The 17752-nt window shown below is 36.6% G+C and overlaps 1 protein-coding gene across 13 annotated transcripts in view; it reads right to left on the bottom strand.

Annotated features, from left to right (window-relative positions):
• msi2a (musashi RNA-binding protein 2a) overlaps positions 1-17752 on the bottom strand; it is a 206924-nt gene extending 189172 nt beyond the window's left edge. For 3 of the 13 annotated variants that reach the window (XM_048180899.1, XM_048180892.1, XM_048180902.1), the window contains exons 1-4: positions 17256-17503; positions 16883-16964; positions 15359-15443; positions 7555-7596 (exon numbers count right to left, since the gene is read on the bottom strand). In XM_048180899.1, the coding sequence (XP_048036856.1) occupies positions 7555-7596; positions 15359-15443; positions 16883-16964; positions 17256-17367 (321 nt within the window). In that variant the 5' untranslated portion in view covers positions 17368-17503. Of the gene's footprint in view, positions 1-7554; positions 7597-15358; positions 15444-16882; positions 16965-17255; positions 17506-17548 lie in introns of those variants that run through there. The other 10 variants (XM_048180891.1, XM_048180901.1, XM_048180897.1 and 7 more) reach the window with 6 other exon arrangements.

Below are 17752 nucleotides of genomic sequence, written 5' to 3'. Positions count from 1 at the left end.
TCCTTGACATGACTGTAACATTTAATTGCTAACCTATTATTTCTTTTGTAAACAGAGTTTTGTGCTTCACTCGTTCACCTCCGGTGCGCTAAGGTTTGTCAAGTTTAACAGCACAGCCCTACATGCGATAAAATGAATCGTCACCATATTTTTGCCCTAACCAGCTGCAACATCCTTATGCAACAAGTGACAGGGGATTCTATTTAAAAATGGTTTCTATTTCTGAGGCTGGAACAAGAACGTACAAACTATGACAATTTGATAATTTCAGGTACTGATTATGTTCTTTATTAGACTACAGCAATTAATGTTTTGTCAGAACCTCTAGTAAATTAAATGTTATTTTGATTAGTTCTGTTCAGAATTGTGGGAGAATCGTTCTCTCTGTTTGTAACAAAAAAATTATGATTCTTATTTATCCAGAATCATGCTGCCCTGACTCAATGTTTACAAATAAGTGTATTCTATGACAAAGATTGTATCAGTCACTCAGTATGCATTTCCAATAATATTAAAATCGTTTAATATTGATTATTTTATGTACTTATCTACTTCTTAGCAAGTGCGCCATATGCACTGCAGCCTGCCCGTACACACATTTGATTGGCTATGATTTGTTGTGTCTTGTAGCCGTGCTGTGTCTGGTATGGACAGACACTGGAATGTTGCTGGAATCTTATTGCATTGCTTCTGGTTAGGACACAATGCAAGAATATAAGATTCAAAATCTGCTGAAAATGTATCATCTTTTATTGGAAAATTAAACACCATTTTATCAAACAGAGAAAATAGTGATTAAACTATATTTTATAAAAATCACCTGTCAAGTGTGTAATATAATCTCAGCATATGAGAGTCAAATTGGACAACTACAGGGACTCATCTAAAGACCACTCATTTAACAAAATTAAGAGGGAAAAAAAGGGAAGGGCATTTTTCTGAAATATTGTATTCAAATATTTGGGCTTATAAAAAATGAATATTCAATCATATTTATTTAAATGGAGTTTAATGAGAAAGATGTTTTTTTTTTTTTAATCATTAATTTTTTTGTCACCATGTCTGAACAAGCTTATGATTACGCAATATACACATTATAAGCTTACATTATATCTTGAGGTTTTATTTTAGTTTAAATCATTAAACAATGTGTGTAGTAAAAAAAATAAAATAAAAACAGAGCAAAAGCATTTAGGCTCAAGCAGAGCGAGCAAAAAAAGGCTAATGAAGCAATTATGGTACAGAACATACATATACATTTGAGTCTGCATATGGCTATCGTGTTTATATAAATACAAATATAATGGTGTGCCAAGCGAAGTTTCTTACAGTGCTTTGTGTTTCCCTTTCCCTCAAAGAAACGTAAAAATGAAGCATATATCTTGAGATCATTATATATCTTTATACAACTTTTCATATGAATCTCAATATACATGTGTACTGCATGTCAACCAGGATCAAAGTATCTGCTCAGCTCTACAACTATGATAAAATATAAAGAAAAATTAGTAATAATTAATCATTCTAATGAGTCTGTTCATTTTAATGAATTGGTCAAAAAAAATAGTAAGTCTCGTAATCGAAGTTATGTTCATATGACTATGCGAGTTTTGTTGTAACACCTTATATAACTACAATAAAATGTTTAGTATCCAATAATAAACACTGGACTTTTCTGGACCTATTCCATTCTTGTTAAAGGCCCTAAAATGAAACAACTTAAAAATCATTGTCTTGTATGGCTATCTTACATGAGTTCTAGTAATCAGGGACAACTTAAAGTTGAGTGGCGGATCTCAGTGAGCGCATGCTAATGAGGCAGACAGGAAAACGTTAATCACGCTGGTCACCTCTTCTGAAGAGACTCGTGACTAGCTGCCATTTCCATAACAAGCTTTCAAAGTTCTTTTAACGACACAAGAGGCCACAGTCCCAGTGGCAATTAAACTCATGTCGGGACACGCCATGATCTGTTGTGATATCACAGTGTGGCACAACGGCGGCAACAAATGTTGGCTGGGAAAAATCTCAGGAGACAACGGTCACTTTGGCTACCAAAGACAAGCTCATTTCTGAGACACTAATGTCTGCAGGAGAAGAGAGAACAGCCAGTCTTCCATGTTACGCAGACATTCTCAGACACAACAGCTACACTGTAAACCCTAACGCTCAAAATAATTAATTGGGTTGACTAGGACAAACTTAAATTAAACAAATTAGTTCAGTCAAATTAACTTTTATGAGTATTTAGTACTTTCTTTTTCTTTCAAGTTCACAGGACTGATATATTTTAAGTTAACTGAACTGTTCCGTTGTTTTTAGTTTTATGAACTTATTTCTTTTAATTTAGATGAACTTAAGTTTAACTGAAACTGGGCTGGGATTTCTATTTCCCAGCATGCTTTGCACATGGCACTCAAAAGGGAGAGTAAATGCTAAAATTAAGTGTTATATAATGTTTTGGTTTTCTGGGTTTTTTTTGTGCAAGATTAATATTAAGAGGGAGATTTAATAGTGATTAATGTTTTGTTATGTTAATTTAGAAGAGTTTCTGTTAATCTGGGTCTTTGGAGAGTTACCATCATTGTGACAAGTGGTGCATATGGCTTGGTTTGAGAGCAAATATGTGACCCGTCACGGAATCCAGGGACACAAGTCGGCAGCACAACTCTCGAGCAAAATGAGAAAGAAGCATTTTTTTTTCAAAATTGGTGATTTTCGTTTTTTTGCAGAATCTGTTAGTTGAGATCATGAAGAAGCCTTTCCGTGTTTGAGATAGCAGTATTGGTATATTTAAAAGCGTACATTTTGAGGTCGAAATCGGCTTGTTTTTCGGAGATTCTAGCACGCAGTAGGGGCGTGTCATTGTCTGTGTGTATTTCCATACTGGGAAGCGTGGCTACTTATTATGCAGCGCTCTGGCCGGCTCTAGCTGATATCAAAATTCAATGAAGAAACGTGGCCGTTACACCGAAAATGTTTTGAAGTACTTCTTCGACAAGCCGGATGCTTATGAACAAGCGCTCACTGATTCTGAAGACGATCTGAGCGACGATGAAAGCAGCATAATAAGACATTACCTCTCTGGAGTCGGGTAACGCGCCGGCGCGTTTTGCAGGTTTTTTTTCACATTGCAGCAAAACAGACTTAAAATACTCAATCATATTTTGTCATAGAGACATAAGTAATATATATCAATTGAAACTATAGAATGTCTTCTTTTATTTGTGTACACTCAGAGTAAAAACAAAATGTTGTGCTTTTTGAAAAATAAAGAAAACTAACATGATGCGTGATCTCTCATCTCCCTCTGAACGAAGTCCAATCTGATAGTTCTCAGAAAATGAACTGTAACTTAGTGAATACTAATCATAAAAAATTATACTTATGTCTGAAAAAACGTTGAAATGTCAAGTTTTAAAATGTGTAAGTCAAATTGAAAACAAACCTTCTGTGTTTATGTAATCTGTATGAAAGAGAGCCATGTCAGAAGTCCGTGATTCAGCTCATTATCCGCTAATGCGGCCACGCCCACGGAGCCAGCGCTATTCAGACGCAAATTCAGTCAATACATGCATTCATCGCCTCAATCGTGTATTTATTGTCTTGAAAAGTGTTTTGAATAGCCATAGTTAGCGATCTCTGGCCTCTGTTAGTCCAGTTATTTCCTGGATTGCCTATTCTTCTTTAACAGGCTTCTCAGGTGAGAACATTTAATTTCATGATTAGTGACCAAAATGATCACGGTTATCACAGAATCCTGTTCAAAAAGTCAATTCACCAAGTTTTATGTGGAAAACCAGCAAATAAAAAATAAAATTAGCATCAATATGTACTTTTTCTTTACATAAACATTAAAATAATAACATTAAAAATGATGGGCAGATTTTAACACTCTGAGGTCTAAAAACGCGCCGGCGCGTTTTGCAGGTTTTTTTTCACATTGCAGCAAAACAGACTTAAAATACTCTGTCATTTTTTGTCATAGAGACATAAGTAATACATCAATTGAAACTATAGAATATCTCCTTTTATTTGTATGCACTCAGAGTAAAAACAAAATGTTGTGCTTTTTGTAAAATAAAGAAAACTAACATGATGCGTGATCTCTCATCTCCCTCTGAACGAAGTCCAATCTGATAGTTCTCAGAAAATGAAGTGTAACTTAGTGAATACTAATCACAAAAAATTCATACTTATGTCTAACAAAACGTTGAAATGTCAGGTTTTAAATCGTGCAAGTCAAATCGAAAACAAACATTCTGTGTTTATGTAATCTGTATGAAAAGAGAGCCATGTCAGAAGTCCGTGATTCAGCTCATTACCCACTAATGCGGCCACGCCCACGGAGCCAGCGCTATTCACAGGCAAATTCAGAGACAACACATGCATTCATCATCTCAATCGTGTATTTATTGCCTTGAAAATTGTTTATCTGGATGAAAAAGCCATGGTTAGCGATCTCTGGAAGACATTCAGTAAATTCCTGTTTGTTTTCTTCTATTGATAAGTTTTAAGTGAGTTTTTGTTTCTTTAGCGCCCTCCGGCTGTAGTATGAATTGGTAAACACCATTCATGGAATATCGTCTTCTTCTTAGGTGAATTTGTGGACTAAAATGCACAGAGCGCCCTCCGGCTGCAGTATGAATTGCAAACACCAGCGCTCATAGAGATAACAATGAATATTAAATAAAAAATAACTCCTCTGTATAGAAAATTGACATAAACATATGAGAATCCTATATTTCTCCAAATGTGCATGCTTTTAAACTAAAAGCCTATATTCAGACTCTTTGCATCACAGAAATACATTATATTTTAAAGTATAATATAAAACCATTTAATTTTCATGATTGTAATACAATTTTTCTGTATGTTTCATATACCATGATGAGCTTGAGACATCACAGAAGTTTTTTTTCACAGCCTACCTGACTGAAATGCCTCATTAATATGCAAGTCTTTTCAGGTCATTACTATTCAATTCTTTTGTCTTCACAGGTGAGAATGAGCCATTATTCATGGAGATTCACGCCTCCTCGCATACCGTGTTTCTTGGCAAAAAAGTGTCTTACAAAAACTAAATCAGTATATTGTTATAAATGAAAGAGTAGTCAGCATAATTTTTACATAATTTTGAAGCAAAAACTCTAGTCTACAACCTTCAATACCCAAAAGTCTTGTGAACACAGATTTAATATACTTTTATTGGCCTTATATCAGTGACTTAAGTTTTTTGTTTTTTCAGTAACCACGCATAAACGTTATTCCTTCAAAAACACAAACATGTACACACATGTTCCTCACATATTATGGTAGCCTAGTTTGTGCTGAATACAGTGTAATGACACTTGTGTCATTAATATGTTTATGAACAACTGAAAAAAGCACAAATGTCAGGGCATGTCAAAACTTCTCCAGGCCCCAAATCAGCCTCAGACTCCAGAGGGTTAAAGGAGCGTCTTGCAACATGTTATCTACAATGCACAAGTTCAAATAGAGTTTTGACAAAAAAGTCACATATTTCAGCCTCTAAATAATTTTTATAAAAGTAAAAAAAAAAAAATTACTGACATTTACAATGCACATTAACCTTTATTATTAATAGTATGCGGTCCATGCAGCTTTACAGGGGGTATGGCTTATCTAAATGAGATGTAAATGAGCCCTATTGTCACTCCCAGCAGGTGAGAACAGGTGAGAACTGCACAAACTTTAAAGGGGTTTTTCTCCCTCTTGAGCTTTCTTGATTGCCTACCTTCAAATGGCCACAACTTCTCCAAATATTATCAGATTTCCATGTGTCACACGTCGTTGGAAAGCTTGGAGACTGCACTTTCAGAATCTGTGAATAACTCAAAATGCCCCAAAACCGACTTGTGTCCCTACTTTCCGTGACTGGTCACATATGTTAAATGCTTTATATTGCTGTACTCATTCAGCAAGTGCTATGCCATGCTACTGTTAACATGTTAACAAATTAGCAAGTTTCTGAATTAGCTTGTTATAGCAAGCTAAGTTTACACTAATAAATGTTTACATTGAGGTTACATGATAATTAAAAGTTAAATGTATGAATTAGTGTACTCAAACATTTCAAGTTAAGAACAATTAAAATGTATGAGAACAAAATAAAAATACGCCAGTTCTGCTTACTTAAACTTTGAAATTCTTAACTTAAAACTTGACTGATTGCCTCAATTTTTGTGAGTTTTGCCAACTTTGCAAATGACATCACTGATGACATCACAAGGAAATTACACACCCAAAACAGAATTCCATTCCTTAAAAGTCTCATTAACGTCACCACACCCATCCGTAACTCTCAATCCAAACATAGCGCAGATGATAACATTTCTCTCAACCTAAATACAAACCTCTCAAACTTCAAACTGCAATAACACAGGACAACTATAAAATGTCCATAAACAACAGGAGAGCCGCAATCATGTTTAAAGAAAAAAAAAAAAAAAGTCTCAGCTCCAGCGGACATGGACCTCACACTGAGAAATAAACACGAGCACTACCTTTCAGGCAGAGCGCAGGCAAGATGTGTGACAAGAACGATTAGCTGCTTGCGGTCTAAAATCAATTTTACATGTACAGAAAAAAAGCCAGTGCAATGCCAATAGATCTGCCTTAATCCTATTGCCTTAAGATCCCTTAAAATCCATGTTCTCTGCTTCACACTAAAATAAATACAGTTCTTTCTGCACTTATGCACTCAGCTTTACATTTACTTACAAAAAAAAAAAACAATAGCAGTACATTATACTTTATCTATCTTCATGGTATAAGAAAAAAAAGACACAGCAAAAATGATGCTAGGGTACAAGAAAGAGAAACCATTCCATGTCTCCTTGAAATTGACAATTCAGTTCTCATAACCTGCCGTCTGCAGGGGAGTTCATATTGTTTAGGGGGTCCAAAAAAATAAAAAATAAATAACAGCGCTGCCTTGGAGCAAAATGTATTTTCTTTGTTTCAACAGGAATCCAGGGACCTGAGGAGGGGGGGAAACGTCTGAGCCGTTCTTGATGTTGCAAGAGAAAAGGTTAAGGGACCAAAACTGGCAAATAAAGAAGGGGAAAGAACTGTCTGGAAATTTTGGAAATGCATGCCAACAGACTTCGAAGACATGCCCTGGATCTGAGCGCTTTCCTCCTGTCTGAAACCTGAGCCGTTCAGCAAAGAAAAAACTAATCTGTGAGGCACTCAAAACCAAGAAAAAAATCCAATATCGATCAGTGTTTGTTGTGGGACAAAAAAGAAAGAACCTGCCAGAGTGAACGGCACTTGGGCGGACACTTTGAGCGTCAGACCAATTTACAGAGTAAAGAGGAAGAACTGCATTAGCACAAAAGAGACGGACACACTGCAAACTAAGAGCACTACCCACAAATCCCTGCAAATCACTTCAGATGGACACACGCATCACTGACCGACCGCATAATTGATATCCCACACTATGGTGCACAGGTCTGCACCACAAAAAAAAAAATAATAAAAAAAATAAAATATTATATTATATATTAAAAGTTATAAAATTCTGACCTTGGCTTGGGCACGTCGAGGAAAGGCGACCTTAGGATCAATCTGTGCACAAACAGAGAAAGAAAGAGAGAGAATGATGATTAGAAAAAGTCATATTTGAATGCAGTTATCCAAACCTAAATTTAATACACTCTTTCATACTTGAAGAAATCATCAACACCATTTGGAGCATGGATGGGTCATACTGGAACAAAGTCATTAACTCTTTGGCTTGTCATCTTGTTAATTTCAGTTTGTGCTCCATCAGCTGAAGGTGTGCAGACAGAAAGAATTATCAGAGAAACTATTTCATGCTCCAGTGTCACACTGTCTTGCCTCAGCCTTAATACAGCCTCTTATAAAGAGGAGTTTCAAACAATCTCATACAGGCAGACGTAGTCAAGAGGAAAAACATAAACAGATCGAAATTGGGCTCTTGCAGGAAATTACTTGTCCATGTTCAGCAAGGCAAAGGCTTTAGATTGTAGCAAAACTCCTAGTGTAGATTTGAACGTTTGCCTGAGGGCTCTGCAGCATATAAGTGTGTATCATTACAGACACAGAGCCTTTCTAAATAAATCCCAAACACAGACTATTGCTTGCTGGATAGAATCTTAGCAGTCATTTTTTTTACCTTGTCTATATATGCGTGTTGTCCATTTGTATATGTTGGCCATTTTAAATATATATACACACACGTCAATTTACTGTGCCTCTCACATTGTAATTATTCTCTGAAATGACACTGGTGTCCACTGAACTAAACCTTCTATTCTCCCAAAATTCCATTTGACTGAGCTGTGATTGTTATCTCCCCAAATCAGGTCAATTAGAGAGATGGATTTTGTAACACCTGGGTATGGAAACCTTCTCTGTGATGAATTTCATGTAGTGATTCGTTTTAGCAATTAGCCTGAGGCTTAACCAATTCAACCTCAATTACTCCATAGAAACAAGCCTGTGTGAGCAGAAACAATATTACGCTTTGAATTTCAAATCAGTAGAAATTAGGAGTCTTTTTCCATACAGCCTGAGAGCAAACATCTCATTCTGATAAATGCACGGATAAATTGAGCAACATTCATGCGTATACTGGGTCTATAAACAAAGGCGCCAAAACAATCTGATGTAGGTTTTTGAGTTTTCATGCATTTGCAAATGGTCCAGTTGTCTGATCAGATATCCATTGGAATCAATCAGCTGCATCTATGGGGTCAGGACCTTAGAGGTCATCACTAATTAGGCCTATAAGTACAAAACATTTTTGCTACCACTGTTGGTACTGTGGTGCCAGCCATTCAGTCAGACAAACTAATCACAGACATTTAAAAAAAAAAAAAAATCTTAAAACCTAGTGATAATCTAAATCAAACAGCAGACAGCAGTTATTAAGCCAATATGTAATTTAGACTCGAGCACACATTGTGTAAATAAAGTCCTGTGTATTTCCAGATGAAGCAATTACTGAGCTTCTCCCATCTCAGCAGTAGCAGTTTAATGTGTTGGTAGCCTTTTATTGCTTTCAGATAGTGGTTTACATCTGGTATTAACATCCTGTTTGGCTGATCCGATCACAAGTGGTCAGCGCTAAATACAAGTACAAAGCATTTTGCGATTGTATTACTAAAACCACTTTAGCTGAAAGTGTAAAACTACCACACTGCATTTGTAAAGTGCTCTGAGCAGGTTCCATGCTTAAAATGGTTCCTTGATTATGATTTCACTTTTTTTAACTTGTCAGTGTGTATTGTTCATGTTTAGCATAAACAACATCTGCAAAGTCACGACGCTCAAAGTTCAATGCAAAGGGAGATATTTTCCTTTGCAGAAATCGCTTTTTAAGGACTACAAGAAGCTTCTTCCCAGGTTGGTGACATCACAAACCCCAAAATTAACATAAACCCTGCCCTCAGGATCACGCAACAAAGGGGGTGAGGCCATGTTGGGCTGCTTTAGAGAAGAGGAAGAGTTGTTGTTGTAGAGTGTTGTTAAAATTAGGTCATTTTACGCCAGACTGCTTCACAAAAGGTGAACAGACACATTATGAGGACACCAGAGATTTATATTACATCTTGTGAAGTAACCATAAATTAACCATACAGTCGTGAAGGTTTCAAAAAGTCCAAATGTAGTTCAGTTACTTGACTAAAATAACAATGAACGTTCTGTTTGACTGTTGAGTTTATGGTGAGATTAAAATGTATGTAAATGTAATATTTTCCTTTGAAAACCAATCAGAGGAGATGCATTTTAGACATGTTTATTCCAGGTTTAAATAGCAATCTGTCTTTCCTAAACCCTTGTAATTGGATCACCTGAGACAGATCTTATTATCAAGTGTAAAGAGGACCTGTGAGACTCATTTCTTACGAAAACAAAACTTAAACCAGCTTTCAACCAAAATCTTCCAAAACTGCTTACTGTGTTCTGAAAAACACAGTGTCTCTTCCTAAAAATGCCATCTAGGTATAGACAACTCTATAGCCTATGATTTTTCAAATACGCCTAGTAGATTCATCCTCCAACAAAAGTTCCTCTTTAAAAAGACATCACTCAAAGTGTTTACTGTTCCTGTACACTGTACAAAACTCAGCACTGATTGCAGGAGACGAGATAACAACCCCCCACTGCGATAAAAAGCTCACAGAAATCTGATTTCAGCTGAATACGAGCGACACACAGCACAGCCCTGAAACCTCACTGCCAGTCGTAATTATTCATTACCGTCAGATTTACAGACAGCATCAGACACGCGAGCGTTTCTGGAGCATAGAAGACTGGGAGAATGAAGACAGCGTGTGGTGTAGTCGCTCCAGGTGTTCGGCGTAGTTTGTCTGACATTTAAGTTTTTGTTTTTTTTCCCACAAACTAAACATACTAAAGAAATCAACGCACAGCAGAGAAGTGTCATTTTCAGAATGCCAGCACACTGACTGATGTAACTATACATTTCCATTATGAATGCTAACATTTTCAACACTCTAGGGGTCATTTTTTGCAGTATCTTCATTGTTTAGTAGTGTACAGATTCAAAATCAAATGGAGTACAGGAATTGAGCTGAGTAAACTAAGTTTTTAATTCAAGCTACAGAAGAATGCAAGTTTACTATATGAAGACATGCAAAGGGTGCAAACATCAAATCCATGTGGGTGAGTCTTAGGTGACGGTGAAAGGAAAGAAAGGGGAAATCCTGAGGTGTCCCTTCAGTTCAGAATGAGATCAGATGAGGTTAAAGTTATTTCCCAGATAAACAAGGAAAGGACACATTTTGTCTCAGAGTCCTTGAGTCAATGTCAGTCTAAACACCATCTACACAGATGGCAAATTCATTTGAACACACAGCATTCAGTTGAGTTAGAGTTGCAAATTCTGCAAATTTTCATAGATGAAAACTTTCCATGGGAATTAACAGGAACGTATGAAAATTAATGGCAATTAAAGGAAAGTGGTGGCAAAATTGCAGGTTAGCCTATGACAGGGAACTTAAATGTAGTTGAAATCTCGCAGCATAATCTCGGTTAAGACAACCAGATTCAATGCAAATTCAGTTGAATTTCTACCCTGCACATTCCTCAATCACATCCACACAGCATACTACTTCATAGACGTTGAGTGGCGACCCAACATACTACAAAAAAAAGCAAACAAAATGTCTTAAAATCAAGCATTTCAATGTATTCATTTATTATTCATTTTATTTTAAAGAGGCTATATATGTAAGGTTGTCTATGAAAGCCGACATGATGTCTGTGAATCACGTTCAGTCATCGTTTTAGCCAAGGATCGCTCATGTCACTATGGAGTGTGTGCGAGCATGAGCAATAAGTTGCTGGCTGCAGTTCATTTAATGGCCCCTGGTGTCACTAAAAACAAGGGTTTCTGAATTCTATATTTAGTCCCTTTAAAATAAAATGTATATACACAAATAATAATAATAATAATAATAATAATAATACCCAGAAAAAAATAAACATATATATATATATATATATATATATATATATATATATATATATATATATATATATATATATATAAAAAATTTAAATTAAGAAATAATTACAATGATAATGAGGTATATATAAAAATACACACAGGGCTCAACGCTAAGGTTTTTTTCTACTGGCCCGGTTAGGCCAGTGGTTCAAATTTTTACTTGCCCCGCCAAAATGTTCACTTGCCCAGTGCTTTTCAAGTTTTTCAAGTAGGTTTAAACAGGAGATTTTCAGGTACAGAAATTGTAATCTAATGTATAGCTAACTATATAACTATAGATTAAACTTTATTAAAGTATATCAGTCAAGAGCAGTTACAGATGCATAAATAATGTTTTGAAATGTTGAAAGTATAAAACGTTAAATACTGTTATTTGAAATTATTTATAAAATGAAAAGACACTTTAAACGTGAAATTACACCCACCAGTAGGTGGCAGCGAATGTCATTGAGATTCAACTGATTCATTCAAGCGGCTGATTCATTCAGGACATGTCGCTCAGAGATGCAAAACAATTCTGTGGACTTTGGAACTATTTTCGCAGGCAAAACAGAGAGAAACAAGCGATTTGGTGTCTAAAATGTAAGTCACTTGATATTAGATTCTTGTTCATTTAACTGTACACTGTGTAAAATCAATATCACATTTGTAATCATGCCGATATTTGGACAAAAACGGCACTGTTTGTTTAATATTGGTTAACTATATTAAATTATATAAATATGAAAGATATACAGAGTCATTTTTGCCCCTTATCTTGAATTCTGGGGGCATTCTAAAGGCATTTTAGTAGACTAAATCACACAGTGAAAGCGTACACTAAATATGCACGCGCACTAGTCCAACCTACTAGACAACATCACGTAGTGCATGCGTGCACTCATTGGGTTTTTTGTTTGGTTGTTGTAAAGTGAGGGACATACTCGATAATTTCATATCGTTAAATCAACAATTACGATATCATAGACGATATATCTTGCACACCCTACAGCACTGGCCCGATCGGGCAAGTGACCGCTCCGTCTACTGTCCCGAGCGTCATTCACCCTGGCCCTGGGCCATTGGGCAGTCCTTATTGTCGAGCCCTGACACATACAAGTGCATATAAGAGCCCGGACAAACACATAAACCTACATATTTACATCTATCCCAATACACATTTTAAAGGGTTACAAACTAATAAACCAGTAAATGTTATCCAAGCAACAAAAGAGCAATAATGTAATAAGAGCCTTTGGAGGTGTGGGTGATCAGAGTCAAACTACAGAGTCTGGGTCCAGCTGGAGAGTTTTAACATGTGCAAGAAAGGGCTGCCAATTTTTTATAAAAATACTGTTAGGCCATTATAAAGAGTATCTAATCTTCTTTAATTTCATGAAATACAAAGGCATCCTTAATCCAGCAAGCATGAGATGGCGGCTGAGGGCTCTTTCAGTTCAACTAGATGTCTAGCAAGCAATCTAAAAAAAGTTAAAATTAAAGAAAAAAAATAAAAAAATAAAAAAAAAAGGCACAAATCTTATACTGTCTGAGTTTTTACTACATTTCAATTTGAATTTACTTCACAATGATTAAAAAAGTATGTTCTATATAGCATGAATGTTGGAAGTATGAATGAAATTCGGATGTACTAAATCTGCCATATTGTTACTGTCATGTGACCTACCATAGTCAGTTGCAGTTATTCGATTTTGGACGCAGCGACGGCCTTTACAAATGGGTCATTAAATCATTGACTTTAAAGGTACCCTAGAACCAGTTTTTACAAGATGTAATATAAGTCTAAGGTGTCCCCTGAATGTGTCTGTGAAGTTTCAGCTCAAAATACCCCATAGATTTTTTTAAATAAATTTTTTTAACTGCCAATTTTGGGGCATCATTAACTATGCACCGATTCACGCTGCGGCCCCTTTAAATCGCGCGCTCCCTGCCCCCCTCGAGCTCTCGACTATAATACAGTGCATTTACAAAGTTCACAGCTAATATAACCCTCAAATGGATCTTTACAAGATGTTCGTCATGCATACTGCATGCATGCGTCGGATCATGTGAGTATAGTATTGATTTGGATGTTTACATTTGATTCTGAATGAGTTTGAGGCTGTGCTTCGTGGCTAAAGTTAACATTACACACTGTTGGAGAGATTTATAAAGAATGAAGTTGTGTTTATGCATTATACAGACTGCCAGTGTTTAAAAATGAACATAGTGACAGCTCTCTTGTCTCTGTGAATACAGTAAGAAACGATGGTAACTTTAACCACATTTAACAGTACATTAGCAATATGCTAACGAAACATTTATAAAGACAATTTACAAATATCACTAAAAATATCATGTTATCATGGATCATGTCAGTTATTATTGCTCCATCTGCCATTTTTCACTATTGTTCTTGCTTGCTTACCTAGTCTGATGATTCAGCTGTGCACAGATCCAGACGTTAATACTGGCTGCCCTTGTGTAATGGCTTGAACATGGACTGGCATATGCAAATATTGGGGTCATACATATTAATGATCCCGACTGTTACGTAACAGTCGGTGTTATGTTGAGATTCGCCTGTTCTTCTGAGGTCTTTTAAACAAATGAGATTTACACAAGGAGGAGGAAACAATGGTGTTTGAGACTCACTGTATGTCATTTCCATGTACTGAACTCTTGCTATTCAACTATGCCAAGGTAAATACAATTTTTGATTCTAGGGCACCTTTAATGAAACAGAGCAAAATCAGACAATATTGTGCCTAAAATGTAAGTCACTTAATATTAAATTATTGTTTATTAAACTGTTATAGAAGCTTAATAAACCAACAGAACATTTGCAATCGTGCTGATATTTGAGGAAAACTGCAGTCTTGCTCGTGTGATATTACTTAACTATATCATATTCACACATTTTAAAACATTTTCAAAACAAGTGGCCTTTGGTCCTCTTAGCAGCACAAAAAACAAGACTTATCCAAATTCTGAATGCATTATATTTAGCCTAGAAAGCGCGCAAAGAGCCCTCCCTTTAAAATCACTACAAAGCTGTCACTCATCTCAGTTCTTCATGATCTCACAAACTTCTGGTATAATAAATGAAGTTTTCTACACTGCACAATGAATCTCTTATTTACATCGAGTCTACACTTTATTTGTTATAATAAGAGGATTCACGAGCGTGCAGAACTCAGCACTGGACATAAAATCCGGCATTTTGAACAGTGAATGGATTCTGACTAAGTTAAACACCTCTGATTGGCCATTGCGTTCAAGAAATCAATAGATATGTCTGTGATTAGCTACACAGCTCAACGCTGTAAAAACGTTGTAAATAGAAACCTTCTACAGTCTCCTGAATGCAAACACAAATACGCACTGGATCGTTTGCCAAATCGGTTTCACCAATATGCTATTATTAGTTTCAGCTGAGGGTGTACCCTCAAGCACCTCCTTAGAACCGGGCCTGATTGGGCCAATCGTACTAGCGTTTCTAAAAAAAATAATAATAATTTCAGTCTCATGATTTTCAGTAGCAAATGTGACTGAAATGGTCACACTGTAGAGCCCTGTGGCCCTATATAGCAAGTGGCGATTCCAATCTCGTTCACACTGGCCTTAGGCTATTCTTATCGTTAAGCCCTGATATGCAAGTACGTAAAACTCTCAGTCCACTCAAGCTCAAAAAAATGAACTTTTTAATAAAGAAGCAGGAAATAAACAGAGATGGGAAAGGAAATGAAAAACTCTGTGGGAAAGAACTTCATCTGAATGACATCTGTTTCAATGCGCACTCTCTATTCTCACAGTTACAAAAACCAAAAGTTATGAAGTGATACATACCGTCTTGGAGTCTAATTCGTGGTGTGGTTGAGCTAAGACTTTATCTACACTGGAAACATCTGCGAACGTGATGAAGCCAAACCCTCTGTGGAACAAAAACACAAAATACAGTGAAGGTCAAGAGATAACTTCACAGGAGAGGCAGAAAAATTGTGACAGCATACAAAGCGCTCTTGAATATTTGCTGATACGCTCAGTGAAGGCAGGGGTGTTGCAATCATTATGACACGTTTAGAAATTTCCACTTGTTGTGAGATTATCATAACTATTCAATGCCTTATGTCGCTGCTACACTTTTCAAATTGTTCCAATGCCCTTGAATAATAATAAACATAGTATATACTGTATACACAGGTACAAAACACAATACACTCTGAAAATATTGGCCAGTCATTTATAGCACATTAAATATTTATACAGGGCAAGTGACCCTTTAAGCCCACCCAAATCTAAATTTAAAGACTATTATTATAAATAGAAAAGAAAAAGAACATTTTACATTCATCTGTAATTTAAACTTAAAATTAAGTTCAAGACATTTTTCAGCACACATTTAACTATAACCAAACATTTTTCTTTGCTAAAGCAACAAGCTTGTGAGGCCTCATAGCCCTGGTGCCTTATATCTGTATATTTTTTCTCAGTGTAAGTGGGTAAAGTTCATTAATTGTGTTCTGAGCTTAGTGAATTAATGCTTTTTATATGAGACTGAATGGGTTCTTAGCCTATGTGGGTATAATAGGAGGTTGCAGCATTCCTTAGGAGCTCGGTCTGACAAAAATAAAAATTGTATTTATGAATTATACACAGTCAGGGCATTCCTTTTTTTTAATATGGTTACAAACACATCTAATTAATTTAGTTGTTCTGCTGCATCTCTTTGAAACAACCACTCCAGCGCTACATAATTAAGAAAATAAATAATAACAGGTTGCGTTTGAGTTATTAATCTCCTAATTTTAAAATTCTTTGCAATATTTAGCCACTTTCATCACTGAATTATTTAAAAAAAAAAAGTCTCAGAACAGCAAAGTTTTGATGCTACTTCTACAGTGGCAGATAGCAGCAACAAATCCTAAATAACTGAACATTTAATGTTTTTTAAAAAAAAAAAGCATCCGAATTTTTTGCAATTGCTATGAAACACAATTGCTCTCATGCTTTGTATTTCAATATAACAAAAATGTTTTTATATGGTTTGTGGCCTTATTAGGGTCACTTCTCCAATATAGGGAGGTCATGGATTCCCCCCTGCAGATTTATGAAGAAAAAACTGATATACACATCTATAATATAATAATGTGCATTGCCTGGCTCTGTCATATATTTGCAAATGTACTTTGTCCTTTGTAATATAATTTGGCAAATAGGGAATAGCTGTCTTGCAGTACAGTCCTAACTCAATGTCAAATTGCATTATGAATCAGCTTTCTTTCCCGTTCTTCTTGATCTGCCCTTAACGCATCATAAAACAGCAGAATAGAGACAGCGAAAAATAGGAGAAAATGAAGCACGTGTGTTTACCTGGAGCGTTTGGTGGTGGGGTCGCGCATCACCATACATTCTCTGATCTCCCCGAATTTACTGAAATAGTCTCTAAGGCTGTCTGAACACAAACACAAGGACACAAGAGGGTTAAACGGTGGCAACACTTCAAGTGAGCGACGCGATTAAGCCTGAACGCTGCCGTTATAATCAACGAAGGTCGCGCGCTTCACAGTTCGTTGATTATAATGAGAGCGTTCAAGTTTTGTCGCGTCGCTCGCTTTAGTGTCAGATGACTGAAAATCACAATAACCTTGTGCGCAGTGACACACATACACACACACAGCTTACAGCGCGTGCGATGGATAAATACGAAGCAAAACAACTCCAAAACAGAAGAAATTCTCCTTACCTGGTGAGGTTTGCCAGCTGAGGCCACCGATAAACATTTTACTGTAAGGAGAAAAAATGGTATAAGTGACTCCAGATGTCAAAACGGCCATTTTTCCTTGTAAATACCTCATAAAGAGCGACCTACGAACAGCTTGAGCTGTGTACCGGCTGAAAAGAGCCTTAGAAATGACCTGTCAATCAAAACATCAGCAGAACTGCGCGAGGAAGGACACGCGCTCGCTCGCGCTGAAAACAGAATCAAACTCCAAACACACACAAGGGCGCGCGCGCGCACTTGTCCTGTCTTCTTACCCCGGGTCGTGTTGCGAATCACTCGGGCTTCCAGAGGTGACTTGACTCGCGTCCGCTTCCATAGCTCAAAGCCCAACCAACTCCAAACACACGCATACACACACACACGGGCACTGCAGCCCCAGCTTGAGGAATATTACCGAACCGGGAGCTCTAGCGTCACACGTGGGATCAGCGCGCGGCTCCCGCCCCTCTCAGGAGGGG

The sequence above is a fragment of the Megalobrama amblycephala genome, linkage group LG2 (assembly GCF_018812025.1).
Source record: "Megalobrama amblycephala isolate DHTTF-2021 linkage group LG2, ASM1881202v1, whole genome shotgun sequence".
In the NCBI taxonomy this organism is placed as follows: domain Eukaryota; kingdom Metazoa; phylum Chordata; class Actinopteri; order Cypriniformes; family Xenocyprididae; genus Megalobrama; species Megalobrama amblycephala.
This window is presented reverse-complemented; position numbering and strand designations above follow the sequence as displayed.